The 15312-nt window shown below is 44.3% G+C and overlaps 1 protein-coding gene across 1 annotated transcript in view; it reads left to right on the forward strand.

Annotated features, from left to right (window-relative positions):
- DNER (delta/notch like EGF repeat containing) overlaps positions 1-15312 on the forward strand; it is a 324909-nt gene that overhangs the window by 115748 nt on the left and 193849 nt on the right. Inside the window, exons 2-3 of the mRNA XM_060015492.1 lie at positions 12583-12897; positions 15092-15186. Coding sequence (XP_059871475.1) covers positions 12583-12897; positions 15092-15186 — 410 coding nt within the window. The remainder of the gene's footprint in view (positions 1-12582; positions 12898-15091; positions 15187-15312) is intronic.

Here is a 15312-nt window from a genome sequence, read left to right on the forward strand (position 1 = left end):
CCTGTTCTATTCCTTTATTAGTTTTTCTTTAGCTTCTTTTGTCTTTCATAACGTTAAAGGTCCTCTCAGCTTCCTCTTGGAAAAGCACTTGGCCTTTTAGTAGATGTTAGCTAATCAGAGAGCTTCTTTTCAACTATGCCCCGAGATGACTAATATGAGTGTGCGTGTTCTTTGGGCGTCTTTGGCTTTTGTGGATTTAAAAACAATTGCTAATGGGTATCCAGGCCCTGCTCTTTTGATGGTTTGAGTTTCATTTTTTTTTTCTTTCTAGCTTTTCTTCTTAGTGAAGATCCCTGCTTGAAGCTTGCTGGTTCTAGAAGGCTTACCTCCAGGCACATGAAGTTGGACAAGAGGAAGACTTGAGATTTATCCGCAGGGCCACTGATTCTTGTCCCCATCTCCAGAGCAGATGGCTATTAAAATTAGAGCAGCTGTTTCCACTTAAGTTTAGGAAAGCTGAAAAGAGGGCAAAGAGAATTTTTGTGCCTGCAGAGAGAAAAGCACACATCAAAGTGGTCAAGAGGCCAGGCAGGTACACAAGCATACAGAACACGTTACAGCTTAGAGCAAAAGCCTTTCCCAAATAAGGTGTTTCTTTTTTTTTTTTTTTTTGCGGTACGCGGGCCTCTCACTGTTGCGGTCTCTCCCGTTGCGGAGCACAGGCTCCGGACGCGCAGGCTCAGCGGCCATGGCTCACGGGCCCAGCCACTCCGCGGCATGTGGGATCTTTCCAGACCGGGGCACAAACCCGTGTCCCCTGCATCGGCAGGCGGACCCTCAACCACTGCGCCACCAGGGAAGCCCACCAAATAAGGTTTTGTGCCCTGGTTTCACAGTATTCTAGAATTCTCCCCCAACTTTTCTTAAGGATCCGGGCTGTCAAGCCTAGCAGGTATGGGCTCCGAGTGAAGAATGGTCTAAAAGAAAGCAATGCCCTCTCTGTTTCAGACAATAAATAGTTATTGAGTGCCTACTACATTCCTGGTTTTGCAGCTCCCTGCTACCCTACAGAAGTAGGGTAGCATTTGTCATTTACAACTATTTTAAGTAACAAAGAAATCAACACATTTTAATATTTGGAGACTACCTTTGGGGCCCCTAAGAAGCACAAAAGGTTCTTTTGAAAGTGGGAGACTGACTCCAGTCCCCACTCTGGTATGATGTATTTCACTGGCTTCCCAAAGCTTCCAGGATGGCAACCAAACCCATTAGAATAACACAGAGGCTACTGTATTTGGGCCTCTTCCCTGGCTCCCGTGGCCTCACGTGGCTTCTGTTGCTGGAGGGTCTCTGTGGAATCCTCGTGCTGCTCCACCATCTGGGAGGAACGTCAGGAAGGAACCTTGAGGTTACTTCTGGGCAAAGGCAAGCTGGTGTCATCATCTTTGTCAGAAGCTTCAGGGATATTTCAGGAATGGGAACTCTGGGTGCAGGAAACTCAAAATAGGGATGCAGTTCCTGAAACTCATATAATGTTGTAAATCAACTCACTTCAATAAAAAAGATGGAAAAGGCAAAAAATTAGGGGTACAGTTGACACTGCTCTTGATGGTGTGATCTTTACCAGGGCCTCCTGCCGAGGGCAGCTACCTGTCCATCTCAGGTGACACTGAGGGTGCGTGTCTCAGGTTGTGACACAGGTTACAGAGTTGGCAGATGACAAAGACATTTCCTAGGGGAAAAAAAACGACGTAAACAAAATACGCTTCTTTCGTTTGGTGGGAAACGTCACCCAGAAAGGTGCAATCCTGCACACGTGTGGACGATTCCACCCCAGACTTCAATGAACTAGCTCTTCTCAGGACAGAAGCCACCTCCCCCTATGTCTTCTCTCACGGCCAGTGTGGCTTGCCTGGGTCGAATCCCTGAGACCCCTCACCTTGGCTCTCATTGCTGTGGGCGTGTTACACGCTGTACTCTGCTCTCTCTGACTTTATCTGGGTAGAGCAGCCCCATTTGTCTGTATTCTTGGGGCTCAGACTTCGCTCTTTTGCACATCCCTGAAACTTGGTCAGCTGTTCATCCGGCAGACACTTGCGCCTACAAGTTTTCCTGGGGCTGTTTGAATGAGTGCAGAAGAAACTCTGACCTTTCCCAGCTCTTCACCCTGCCCAGACCCCCTCTAGGGCGGCGTATTTGTACAGGCTCCATGCTCCTGGGCATGCCTTCAGGCATCTCGCATTCTGTGTATGCAGAACTGGATCGTTGAACAGAACCATGAACCAGGGCCTCTGGGCAGGCGTCTTCTCTCTCTCTGAGCTGAGGGCACTCACTTCATGTTCTTTCAAAGGTCTGATAAGCTGAGTTTGGGGTCTGTTTAGCCTGAAGCCCTTCACAGCTGACTGGAGCCAGGGTCCCCTCTATTCCTCTGTGTCCTGTGTGGCCTGCCCCCCTCTTCCTGACCCACTGGAAGGTGGCCTCTGACCCCTCTGGCTACCCAAACTGCCCTTGTCAGTGCCAAACGCAGGGTCCCCTTTCCAGTAATCGAGTTATCTTCCTCTAGTGGCCTCTGGCTGTTAGCCACACTCTCCTTCGCAAACCCACTCCTTGACTTAACGAGGTAAAATAAGACCCTTTGGAATATGGGAAGAGGTTACAATTTGGAATCACTCAGTCTTTGGTTCACCTCTCAGCTCTGACACCTACTGTGTGTGACTTTGGACCAGCTGCTTAACTTTTCTGAGCCTTAGCTCCCAGGATAAAGTGAGGATGACATCTATTTCATTGGATTGTTAAGAGCAAATGAGTTGAGACATATAAGGGACCTGGTCCTGTGGGCCCTCAACACATTTTAACTCTTGCCCGTAACTCCTTTTTCCCCTCTGTGAGAATGTTTTCCTGCCTCTTCCAGCCCACTCTTCCCAGCCTCTGTGAGGCCTCACTCTCAGTGATTTTGTGTGTTTGCAGTGCCACCCCTCTCCCACCTGCAACATGCTGGTAACTGGCTCATTCCTTCCCCCCCAGCACCAGATCTGTACTGACAGTCTCTTAAGGGCATCCCCTGCTCAGTGTCCCTCAGGCACCCAAATACCTGCCTTCCCCAAACCAAAACCATGACTTCCTGCTCCTTTCAAAACTTCTCTTCTTTCTGAATCCCACGTTTCAGTGAGTGACCTTACCCTTCACCTGCTTGTTCAGGCCAGAATCCCGGGAGTTCGCATGCACAGTCCCTTTCCTGTCTTACCCCCATACCTAATCAGTTAGTCTCCAGCCCTACCGACTCTCCAGCCCACCTTCCCGTTTCAGTCTATACTGACCCAGCCCTACGCATGGCCTGCAGCCCTCCTCACCCCGCTGATGGCAGTGGCTTCTTCCCACACTCCTGTGTCTCCAGATTGACCCCCTCAAATGCATCATCCCATCCTTGCTAGAGGGAGTTTTCTAAAATGCTTCATCTGTCATAGCTCTCCTTAGAATTCATTATGGATTTGCCTTCAGAGCTGAAGTCCAATATACTACCAACTGGTCTTCATTGTTTCCAGCAGCCCTCCTTTTAAAACTCCCTGGCAGACACTTCGTTTGTTCTCCAGTTAAATACAACTATTGTAGTTCTCCTCTTACACCACCCATTTTCTGTCTCAGGGCCTTTGCAGTTGTTCTTCCTGGCAGGAGCCCCCTTTCCTGCTCTTCTTTCCTTGGGTAGCTCATCTTTAACCCTTGACACTTAACTTCACACAGAAAGACCTCCTGGAGCCCTTTAGTGAGTTCACTGCCCCGCTCTTTGTTTTTCATAGCACCCTGTAGGCTTTCATTCTTAGACCTACAATCCACTTGCCATCTATCTATCTATCTATCTGTCTATCTGTCTGTCTATTCCATTGTATGCATTTATGTATTTAGAAATATTTTAGAAACTTATTTTTAAATTAAAAAAATAATATTGAAGTATAATTGACTTATATTAGTTTCAACTGCAATTTGCAATTTAATCTTTGTGTCTGGTGTGTGTGGGGGGAGTCAAGCTTAATTTTTTTCCCCATATGGTTATCGATTTATTGAAAAGACTATATTTATCACACTATTCCAGAAATGAATTGTCCATATATGGTTATTCTGTTTCTTGACATTTTATTCCATTGTCCTAATTACTGCAGCTTTAAAGTTCCTTATTTTTTATAGAGCAAGCCTTCCCACATTGTTCATCTTATTTAGGAGTGTCTGGGCTACTTGGGGACATTTCACACAAGAACAAAAAACACTGTTGTGATTTTCGTTGTAGTTGCATTGAATCTGTAGGTCACTGGGGAAAATTTGAATCTTCTTCGTAAAAAATAAGTGTTCTAATCTCTAACTAGACTCTCCTTCCATTTGTGTATGTCTTCTTTAATTTCTTTCAATACTATTTTATAGCTCTTTGTTGAGGCCATGCGCTTCTTTGGTTTGATTTATTCCTAGGGATTTTTAAAATATTGTAAACAACACCTTTCAAAAGATTTTATTTTTTGTTTCTGCTACATGGAGATGCAATTTTTCTTTTTCTTTTTTAAAAAACCTTTTGACCTTGCATCTAGCAAACCTGCTGAAGTTCCGTATTCTAACTTATCTGCATGCATCGTCACATAGTCTGTGAGTCATGACAGTTTTGTTCCTATTCAATCCTTATAACTTCTTTTTACCCTTGCCTCCTTGCACTGGCTACGACCTTTAGTGTAGTGTTCAGTGGAAGTGGTGATGGCAAAATCCTTCCTTTGTTCTCGATTTCAGAGAGAACTTTTTCAACATTTCACCGATAAGTATTACATTCTGAAGATTTTTCTGTAGATACTCTTTGTCAGAATAAAGAAGTTCTCTTCTCTTCCTAGTTTTCTGAACATCTTCATTTTAAATGGATGTTGAATTTAATAAAATGCTTTTCTTGCATCAGTTGAGATGATCATATGATCTTCATAGGAAGTTTCATTCCCATTTTGCTGCAGGATTCTTTCCGTGAATAGGCAGGGAGGTAAACGTTGACATATTCCCTGTATTCATGACATTGTTGTTTTGTAAAAAAAAGTTTGCTGGGATGTATGAGTGTCTGTGATAAGAGACGGGACAAGAATATATGTACTGGAATTTTTCTGTAAGTTTCTGATTCAAGGAACTGGTTTTTGAACGATTAAAAGAAAAAAGAAAAAAAAAAAAGCATTTCATTGAGGCTGGTGTGCCCATGCCAGTAAATGCAGTTGAATGTTATCTCTTAGAATTTAGTTGAATATGGAGAGTGAGCGACAAAGGGTTTGCCAAGTTTCTGAAGAACAGTTATTTAATTTTGATATATCTGCAACGAGCAGGGATTAAAGATTCATCAGTATGAGTATTGACTGTGTGTGTTAGCTGGACTACAGCAAAGGGAGTGCAATTTCAAGATAATTTCTAAAAGTATCAGGGTTTTTTTTTTTTGTGGTACGCGGGCCTCTCACTGTTGTGGCCTCTCCCGTTGCGGAGCACAGGCTCCAGATGTGCAGCCATGGCTCATGGGCCCAGCCGCTCCGCGGCATGTGGGATCCTCCCAGACCGGGGCACGAACCCGTGTCCCCTGCATCGGCAGGCGGACTCTCAACCACTGGGCCACCAGGGAAGCCCTAAAAGTATCAGGTTTTAAAGAGATACCATGGAAAAGTTGGAAAATAACTGGACAAGCAGTGGTTTATTTTTAATGGATTCATTTCATGTCAAAAGTTTGAATTCTGCTTGTAATTTCCTTTTAGCCTACTTTCAGATGTGACTCAACCCACATGCAAAAACCAGGACAGGCTGATTTCAAGAAAGTGACTCAGAATTGAAGGGAAAAGTGGACTGCCCAGATTAGTCCTGGAATAATTTTTCAAGTAATTTAGAATCCCTAATACAGAACTAAAGAAATACCAAAACACGTGGGAATTAAGCTTATTTAGTGTATTTCACTAGGATACATAGTTCTTGTTTCAGTAAAGTGAATGAGCACTTCTATTATTTGGGTTTGGGAAAAAAAAATTCATGGGATGCATTTCTTGGCCAAGACTACTACTGGCATAAGCACTGTAGTGATTTTTTTTTTTTTTCTCACATTTTTACTCCCAGTGGGTAAGCAGTTGGTGTTGCAATATAGTTGAGATCTTTATTGAAGAAAGTGGGAAAAATTCCTTTTTAAGACAAAAATACTGTGACAGTTGGACCCCAACAGTGTGCATTTGTCTTTAAGCATGAAGATGACATTTCTAACCAGTGCAGTTCCTGTTTTGGACAAGAAACATGATAGGAAGAACTGAAAGGACATTAGGGTTCTCTGGTCCCATCCCTTCCTTTAACAACTGAGGAGCTTGAGCCCCAAGAACCTTCCTTGCCTGGTCCAAGATCACCCACAAATGGGAGTAGAAGCCCAGGCTTTCTCTGCTGTATCCCAGTGCTTCATGAGCAATTGATTATTATCATTTTTCCAGAAACCCCAAACTCCAAGTTCTGGGGTCTTCTTTGTCCTGGTCCCTCTCCCCCAGCTGGCAGATGCAGACACTCTCCTGCTATCTCAAGGCCCCTGGGGTGGGTGGTTCCTCCCCACCCACCCTCCTCCAGGGTTCCACCTGTTCTCTGTTTAGCCTCTGCAGTGGGCTGTCCATCATTCACCTCCATATAGTTCAGTTGGGTGGGGGGGAGGGGGAGAATTTCCACATTTCTTCCAGTGCAGGGGAGGTGGAGTATGACCCTTTATTGTGGTCTTTCTTCATCGTGGATTATCCAGATAAGTTATTCCTTTGATAGTGCCACCCTCAGAGTTTTTGATTAGCAGCTTGGGGCGGGGGAATCTGTTTTTTTTGTGTGTGTGTGTGTGTGTGGTAATTGGGCCTCTCACTATTGTGGCCTCTCCCGTTGCGGAGCACAGGCTCCGGACATGCAGGCTCAGCGGCCATGGCTCACGGGCCCAGCCGCTCCGCGGCATGTGGGATCTTCCCGGACCGGGGCACGAACCCGTGTCCCCTGCATCAGCAGGCGGACTCTCAACCACTGCGCCACCAGGGAAGCCCGGGAATCTGTATTTTAAAATGTTCCTTAAAGGATTCTGCTGCTCAGACAAATTACTAAAACGATGGTCCATTCTACTTTAAAAAATTTGTATTTGTACTTATACACGTACAAGTGAATATGTAACATTGTGTTTAAAAGTAGTATAAAAATGGCATGATTCTGTACAAATCATTCTGCATATTGCCAGTTTCTTTGTCCTTTTTACCGAGGTGTTTCTCTTTTATTGATATCTAGGAATCTATATTGTAAAGGACTTAGTCTTTTGTAATAGGTGGTACATATTTTCCTCCACCATATTGTTGCCTTTTGACTTTATTTATGGAGTCTTATGGATTTTCAAAACACTTTGATGGAATAAAATGCTTCAATCTGTTCCTTTGAGACAGTGGTTCTCAGCTGGGGGTGGCTTTCCCCCAGGGGACACTGGCAATGTCTGGAGACATTTTTGGTTGTCACAGCTGCCATTGTTGGTGGGAGGGTTCTCTTGGCATCTAGTAAGTGGAGTTGAGGGATGCTGTTCAACATCCTGCAATGTACAGGGCAACCCCTACACCAAAGAATACCCAGCCCAAAGAGTAGTGTACAAGTTGAAAAATCCTGCTTTCAGGCTTTTGTTTCTGTTCCTTACTTAGTAAGTCACCTCTTCTTCCTATAATACTAATATATGTATCAAAATCTGTATTAAAAGTTCCTTAGGGCTTCCCTGGTGGCGCAGTGGTTGAGAGTCCGCCTGCCGATGCAGGGGACACGGGTTTGTGGCCCGGTCCAGGAAGATCCCACATGCCGCAGAGCGGCTGGGCCCGTGAGCCATGGCTGCTGAGCGTGCGCGTCCGGAGCCTGTGCTCCGCAACGGGAGAGGCCATCACAGTGAGAAGCCCGCATACCGCAAAAAAAAAAAAAAAAAAAAGTTCCTTAATTGATTCTGCTGCTCAGACAGTTTACTAAAACTCCGGCCCATTCTATTTATTTCTTAGTGCCACACACAAACTCCCCCTCGGTTATTTCCCTTCTGTGTCTACACTCCTCTCTCAGTGCCCCGAGGCCACCGTGTCCCTCCCTCCCCGCAGGTGACCTGCGTGGCCTGGGCCAAGTGGCGTGTTCCATCAGCGTTTGTAGGCTCTCCTCCTAGGCTTCTTTGCGTCCGTTTCCTCAGACACTCTTCCCGTTGCTTGGATGACTCTGCCCACTGAACGTGGGTATAAATGAGGGAGGGAGGTGACCCCAGGTTTGCTCTGTGCTCCTCTGGACCCTCTGAAAACAGTCATGTCAATAGGAACCTAAACCGCAGAGCAGGAGCAGAACTTGACATGTTCCACCCCAGCCCCTGGATGTGCGAGGATTGTGTATCCAGTGCAGGCAAGTAACTCGCCCAAGCCGCTCAGCCACCTGCACACCAGGGCCGTCACCAGGATGCTGGCTTCTCACCTGCCTCCATTTTTGCCTAGGAAATTCTTTTCTGCTGCTTCCTTTGTGCGAGCTGCCACTGCCACCTAAGAGATGGTTTCTGAGACCTGCTCGTAAGCTGCTCATTTCATAGCTGCAATCGTCAAGCCCATTCTCTTTTTCAGTGTTAAGAACTTTAACTCAATCAAACACACGATCGTAATGGTTGACACGCATACGTGCAGGGTATTAGCTGACAGTTAGATGGCTCAGGGCACGTCCAAGTTCATGTGTCTTACCCTTTTGTTGGACTGAGAGTTCTTTGAGGGCTGGGACTGGGCTTTCTTTACCCTCCTGACCCCTCTTCTAGGCGTCCTGCCTGGCACGTCATACGTGCCGGATAAATGGCACATGAATTACTGATCAGCCATGTTGAGTTTTCTGTAAAAGTACAGGAGAAGTTGGAACGAAGTCCACCAGGTGTCTAAACTAGCATGGAAGGATCACCAGGAAGGTGGTGATGTTTCTCCCAGGCCCACCATCACCAGGTAAGGCAGAGGAAGGTGTTCACGTGCGGCACTTTGCAGCGACCCTGGTAGCTTTGACGTGTTGTATCTTAACGACCCTGTAAGTGGGCCTCTTTTATACCTGTTTTAAGTTTGACCTTTTCATCCTTCTGTTTGTATGCTGCAGAGGGCACTGGAATTGCCAAAAACATGGGCAGCACTCAGTTTAGGGAAGGAAAACAGGTCACGGCTAAAGTGTCACATGAGACTGCCTTCAAATCATGAGTCCCGGAGCTGGCAGGCACCTTCGCTCTGACCTCACCCTCCTCTATGCACCCCCATAAGCGCTCTTGATTGTAGTATAAATTATTTGACATAGGTGAAAAGTTGAAAGTAAAATGTGAAAAGAATAGTTTTAGCTTAACTCTATGATGTGAAAAAATTTGGTTTAAATAGATGAATTAATCTGATGCAGTGAACATACAGCATTTAATAAGTGAGCTTGTTGGTTACTGTAAGCAGAAAACCATTAACACATAGGCTTTCTCTTTGCTCTTTCTGCTGATATTACGAAGTCTTCATCCCTTTCCCCCCCATCATTAGAAGCTAGAAATTATAGCCAAGAAGGTATCACCTTGAATTTCGAGCATCCCCAAAGTCAGGTCTATTAATTACAATATTTTGCCTCATTATTCATTTTGGCAGTTTGCTTATTTTCTGCTTATAGTTCAAATGTAATGGGATTCAAGGGCAGTAGTGACCTCTGTAACAGGACTTTTTCCCTGTGAGATAAAATACACGTACAACCTTAAAAAAACAACTCAGTAAGCTGTGTACAGAAAAACAGGACTTACAATAAATATTTATGATGCCAAGATTTTGCTTAAAGATTAATGATTGTATTTTATCTTGTATTTGCTGTTAGGCAACTGAAAAGATTGTTTTTTTTTTTTAATGAAACTAGTTTGAAGTGTTAGAGGATAGAAAGGAAGGTAATTGTCATTGTTAGTGAAGCAGCTAGGCGAAAACCCAAGGAAGTAGCATGAATATGCCATGATTATTTTAAAGAAGAGATCAATGATCTCGCAATGCATTTAACACCCTGCTTTGTATTCAGTGCATGTGTGTGTACATGTGTGTCCGTGTGTGCACCATCACAGCATTCACTGTTTTGAGTCCCTTTAGAAATCTATACAACTGATAGTTTAATTTTTAGCTTCTGTCTTCTTTTCTCTACCCAGAGCGTTTCTCCTGGCCTTTGACGTTAGTCATTCCTTATTGAATCCCATGCTCTTCCTGCTTTCCTCTCATCTGTCAAGCCTAGACAGCAGCACTTAGATGGTATTGTTTATCCTCAGCCTATTTTTCTTCTGGCTATTTATTCCCTCACTTGGTGGAGCTGACTCCTGGGCCTGATGAATTGGGCCTTGCCCTGGGGGCCTACCCTTCCCACCCAGCTGTCTCCACCAGCACCCACCCCGACACTGCCCACGAAGGGACGGACTTCACACAGTGACTCACCTTGATGGTCTCTGAGACTGGCAGTCTCCAGCGGTGGGCTGTGGCGATGGGACAGAAGCCCTGGGGCATCTTTGGCCATCAGATTGGTGGTCTTTGCCTTGTGGTCTTTGCCTTTTCATTCCCTAAGCTGCTCCATGGAGGTCTGCACTTCCAGAATTGATTTTTGTAATGATCTCTCCAATTTTTAAAAATAATTTAAATGTATTTCTTTGTTTTCAGGCATGTGTTAAAAGTCTTAATTTGTGACTAGGTCAACCTTCAGATGAGCTGATATCAGAAACCTGGTTTATATGTCCCCTTTATCCTAGCTAATTAAATTCTTCCTCCTTCTTGAGGTGATATCCATTCCACAAAGCCTTCCTAGAAATAAATCCAAAGCACGGGAACAGTATCAGGACTAAAGGAGCAATTCAATCTGTCCCTCATCACACATTGCTTTTCGGATGTTGCTTGATCTGTCTTTATTTTTCCAGTGCTTTTTTAAAGAAACTCTACCATGTTTTCTGTGTTCCTCAACATGCTGGGAATAGAGCTGTGAACATGGCAGATAAGTCCATGCACTGACGGGGCTCACGTGTCTTTGGGAAACAAAAAAGGGATTTATTTTAGATTTCACGGTGAGGGAAGGCTTCTCGGAGGAGATAACATTTGACTAGAGAACTTTGTGAAATGAGGTAGAGAGCCATGCAAAGTCTGAGAGAAAAGCATTCCAGGCAGAGGGCCCAGCAGGTGCAAAGGCCCTGGGGTGGGAATGACCTTGGCATAGTGCAGGGACATAAAGAAGGTGAAGGGGGTTGAATGTAAGGGAAGAGGATAAAGTGTGGGAAGAGAGGACCTCAGGGATAGGAAGGGGCCAGATCAGGGAGGGCTTTGTCTGCCGTGGAAGGAGTTTGGATTTTACTTTGAATTGATAAAGATTGTAAATATTTTAAATTATTTAGGCTTGAAATATGTTCTTCAGATACCAATCCATCTACTCTTAGCTGAGATTTTGTGACGGTTTTGCCAAGTGACAGCATAGAATTAACAATGTGGTGTTTTTGGAGCTTCATTTTATTCAATCCCAAATCTCTTAATCTTCCTAAAGGAGTTTGCTGGAAATTGTGTGACAAGGATCATTAGCAGAACGAGTAGCTGGTTTTCCAGGCAGAATTCTATCCATGTGTGTTTAAGTACGAACTCACTTCAACAAGAGAAATTGAAGGTCCCATTTCTCTGTTGTCTATTATTCACTCAATTCTGTTACCAGCCCTGAGAAACCAGGGTCTAATTTTCTGTTATCACAGAAGCAAATGATAACTGAATAAGCTCTGTGAACATGCCTGAACCCTTGGGCTGTCTGGAGAGAAGCATTGTTACGCTGCTTCATTTCACATTGTTTTTGTAGCATCTCCAGGTAATAACAAATGGCAAGTCAGAGGTCAGCAAAGGACTCAGCGATAAACGCTTTCCTTAGAACATGAGCACAATTTACAGATACGCAACTGAAATTTTATCTTCCACATCCAGCAGGGTAACATTTCTCTGTAATCACCTTCCAAAATAATCAGGTAGAAACTCTCATAGAACTCTGCTTAATGTAAGTCACCACCATGCTCCCTTCTAGCATGCAATTGTCACGCAGGCTGATCCTTTTGGAAGCTTTTAATTAAATAACATCACCTTAAAGAGAATTGTTCATCAGGTCGGAAATTGGAAGACGTAGGTAAGTGCATCTGTAGGGGGGATAAACTAGGCAGTCATTTCTCATGAGGGAACCTTGCTATGAATGGTCCAGGATGTGAAGGAGGAGATTTCAATTTAGGTCCCTAGTAATCAGTTAACTGGCAGCTAGAAATATCAAAGTTGGCATATTCCTAAGGAGCCTCAGTTTTAACTATTTTTGCCTTAGAAAATTCCTCTAAGTAAGTGTTCCTGAAATCAACATTATTTAGGGCCTTGGGGTGGGGGAGGCTCTTCCCCACTAACTACATACTTCCTTGTTGGACGCCTGTTATCTATGGAAGGGTTAATGTTGGGATGACCTTGGGAGGCCCCCCTGCCCCAAACAGCACAAGTAGTTAAAAATGCACATTCCACAGGAACTGCGTTTCTGTTCCAGCAGCAACCCTGAGCCACGGAGCTCATTTGCCAGAGACCGCGCCACTTTCCTTATGAGGGAATAATTGACCCATTTATGGTCTCGTTGCAGCTTGTTGCGGATCCTTGTGCCAGCAACCCGTGTCACCATGGCAACTGCAGCAGTAGCAACAGCAGCAGCAACAGCAGCGACGGCTACCTCTGCATTTGCAATGAAGGCTATGAAGGTCCAGTCTGTGAACAGGCACTTCCCAGTGTCCCCGTCTCTGGCTGGACGGAGTCCATGGCACCCAGACAGCTTCAGCCTGTCCCCACCACCCAGGAGCCTGACATAATCCTGCCCCGCTCTCAGGCCACCATCACCCTGCCAACGTGGCAGCCGAAAACTGGGCAGAAAGTTGTAGAAATGAAATGGGATCAAGTGGAGGTGAGAACATTTTAGCGCATGTGCTTTTATGGAAGAAACCAGTACAGTTAAAATAATTCCAGTGTTTCTGATATCAGCTATAAAAATGCAAGACCTTGAAGTTACATATTGAACAAAAGATACGCCTAACTGTTTTTCCTTTCTGCCCTTGTGTGTAGGAAATCTCTCTTGGTTGCGTAAATGGGACGTTTCGGTTATGATTGTTTTGTGAGCATAAAAAGAGTAAGCAAGAGAAGCAGATGAATGAAATTATTTCCTGGAATGATAACCACATACATTTCTGTGAGATAATCTTAGATTTGGGGACAGGCAGCTCAATGAAGAATATTATAAATGAACATATTACAGCCCCTCCATTATTGACCTGATTTTCCTTCATGGAATTTTATGCTCCAGTTTTTGGTTGTCTGTTATTGTTTAGGTTCTCTCGGTGGTAAGTTGCAGCACTTCAGTGGGATTTAGAAAAAAAAAATGCCATCACTGATTTTTAAAAATATTTTGGCAGTGCATTTGAGAATGAGATTTCCAAATTTTGTTCATTTTGGCAACAGCAAATTCTGTTCATTGAATCTTGTCCAGTCTGGGTTTGGCTTATTGGATTTTCAAGCTCATCAAAAGTCCCATTCTGAGGATTTTCCAGCAGACCTTTAAAAGATGACATAAAGTATAAGTTTGCTAGCTAGAAGAATAGAAGAACAAATACAAAACTTGAGTTTGCGGTAACGTTGATAAAGTGTCATTCCACCCCATATCTTGTCCATTATATGACTTCCATGTAGACCTGTGGTTGTATATTATTACAGGTTTTGCAGCTTAAATGAAAAAAAAAAAAACCTATATAGACCTTTGTGTAGCATTTTTAGAGCCGAAGAATATGTCTAGAAATTTCGATTATTGTTATAAAAGAGGTAAGGCAGCATTTCTTGTTTGATGTTTCTGGGTGATTTTAACCAGTTGACCCACTTTTTTTTTTCATTGCCACACAATTTGTGAAGACCCCATCCAGACCACAGGGCAGTGTTTTTATCCTGTCTAAAAAACTGTGAACTTGTTCTGATTTCAGATTTGTATGGATGTTTTGAAGTTAGGATTTTAATATCTCTTTGCTGGATGACTCACTTCTTGAATGTGAATTAGATTTGGTCCCATGTTTATCAAGGAAGCGTCCTTTAAAGAAAATTTCTCCCCAGCCAACCGTTTCAACCTAGTTATTCAAAGGCATGCTATCCTACAGCAGGTAAATGTAAAAATGAATTGCCTCATATTCGTGTCATGCGGTTATTTCATAGGCTGTTCAAGAAGCAGGTTAAAAGTGCCAGAGGAACACGTGAATATATTTCTGGACAATAAATTCTACATGTTGGGAGTGGGGTGAAAGTGCTGAGAATTTCTGTATTGTTCTCAGTTAATTCAGTGATGGTGAACGCTTTTAATACCCTTTTGTTTTGATTCTTGGGATGAGCACAGTGACCACAGCATGAGGAATGAATAAATAAACAGGTCAGAGGCACCTCACTGGACACAGCTCAAGTGTTAACAGTATGCTTCCTGATGAGCAGTTTCCCCCCTTGAGCTCCCTTTTTTGCACACATCAGTATAATACTTTCCGGAACACGTTACCTAAAAATGAAGGTCTGGTCCACAGGGGAAAAAAAGGGCAGCTCCCAGCTGCCTGGCCTTAGCATGTGCTCCTACGTGCACCTCTGCACAGAGCACGGTCATTCAGACCAGACGTGTCTGTTGCTCTCTGGAAAGTTCATTCTCCTAGTCATTGAGATTTCTGCCCATGGCACGGAAGCTAGTCCTTGAAGGCCACCTCCTTGTTCTCTAAGCATTTAGTCCCTCGTTACCCCCAGACTGAGCAGAGAACAGAGGCCCGTGACTGCTTGCAGGATGAAAGAGAGAGGGGAGCAGATCTTCCGCCCTTCCGCGCACCATCCTGTTAGCAGCTGTAGTCATCCCGGGAATGTGTAGATACCTCTCAGCAAAGCTTTTGCGTTTCAGAACCTTAAATGGCAAAGCTTTCGTTTTGGTTAGAGTTTATAACATTTCACTTGGCCTGTCAGGTGGCCGTCCCCAGCATCACCCAAAGGAATGGAGTGGAGGCAGCTCATGGAATTTTGCTTCCTCACGTTATCTTGCACCATGATTAACCCCCATAACTTGTCTTCTCTGTTGTTCTTTGTTCCTCCAGGCGATTCCAGATACTGCCTGTGGGAATGCCAGTTCTAACAGCTCTGCGGGTGGCCGTCTGGTGTCCTTCGAGGTGCCACAGAACACTTCAGTCAAGTAAGAATAAACGCCCAGTTAAAAATGATCATGTTTGTGCCTGTCTGCTGGGTGGTGTCTGTTCACGTAACTGGTCCATAACTGGTCAGTCCAGTGAGAATCATGAATGGTTCCCTGTGAAGAAGG

Source organism: Delphinus delphis, chromosome 7 (assembly GCF_949987515.2).
Source record: "Delphinus delphis chromosome 7, mDelDel1.2, whole genome shotgun sequence".
Lineage (NCBI taxonomy): Eukaryota > Metazoa > Chordata > Mammalia > Artiodactyla > Delphinidae > Delphinus > Delphinus delphis.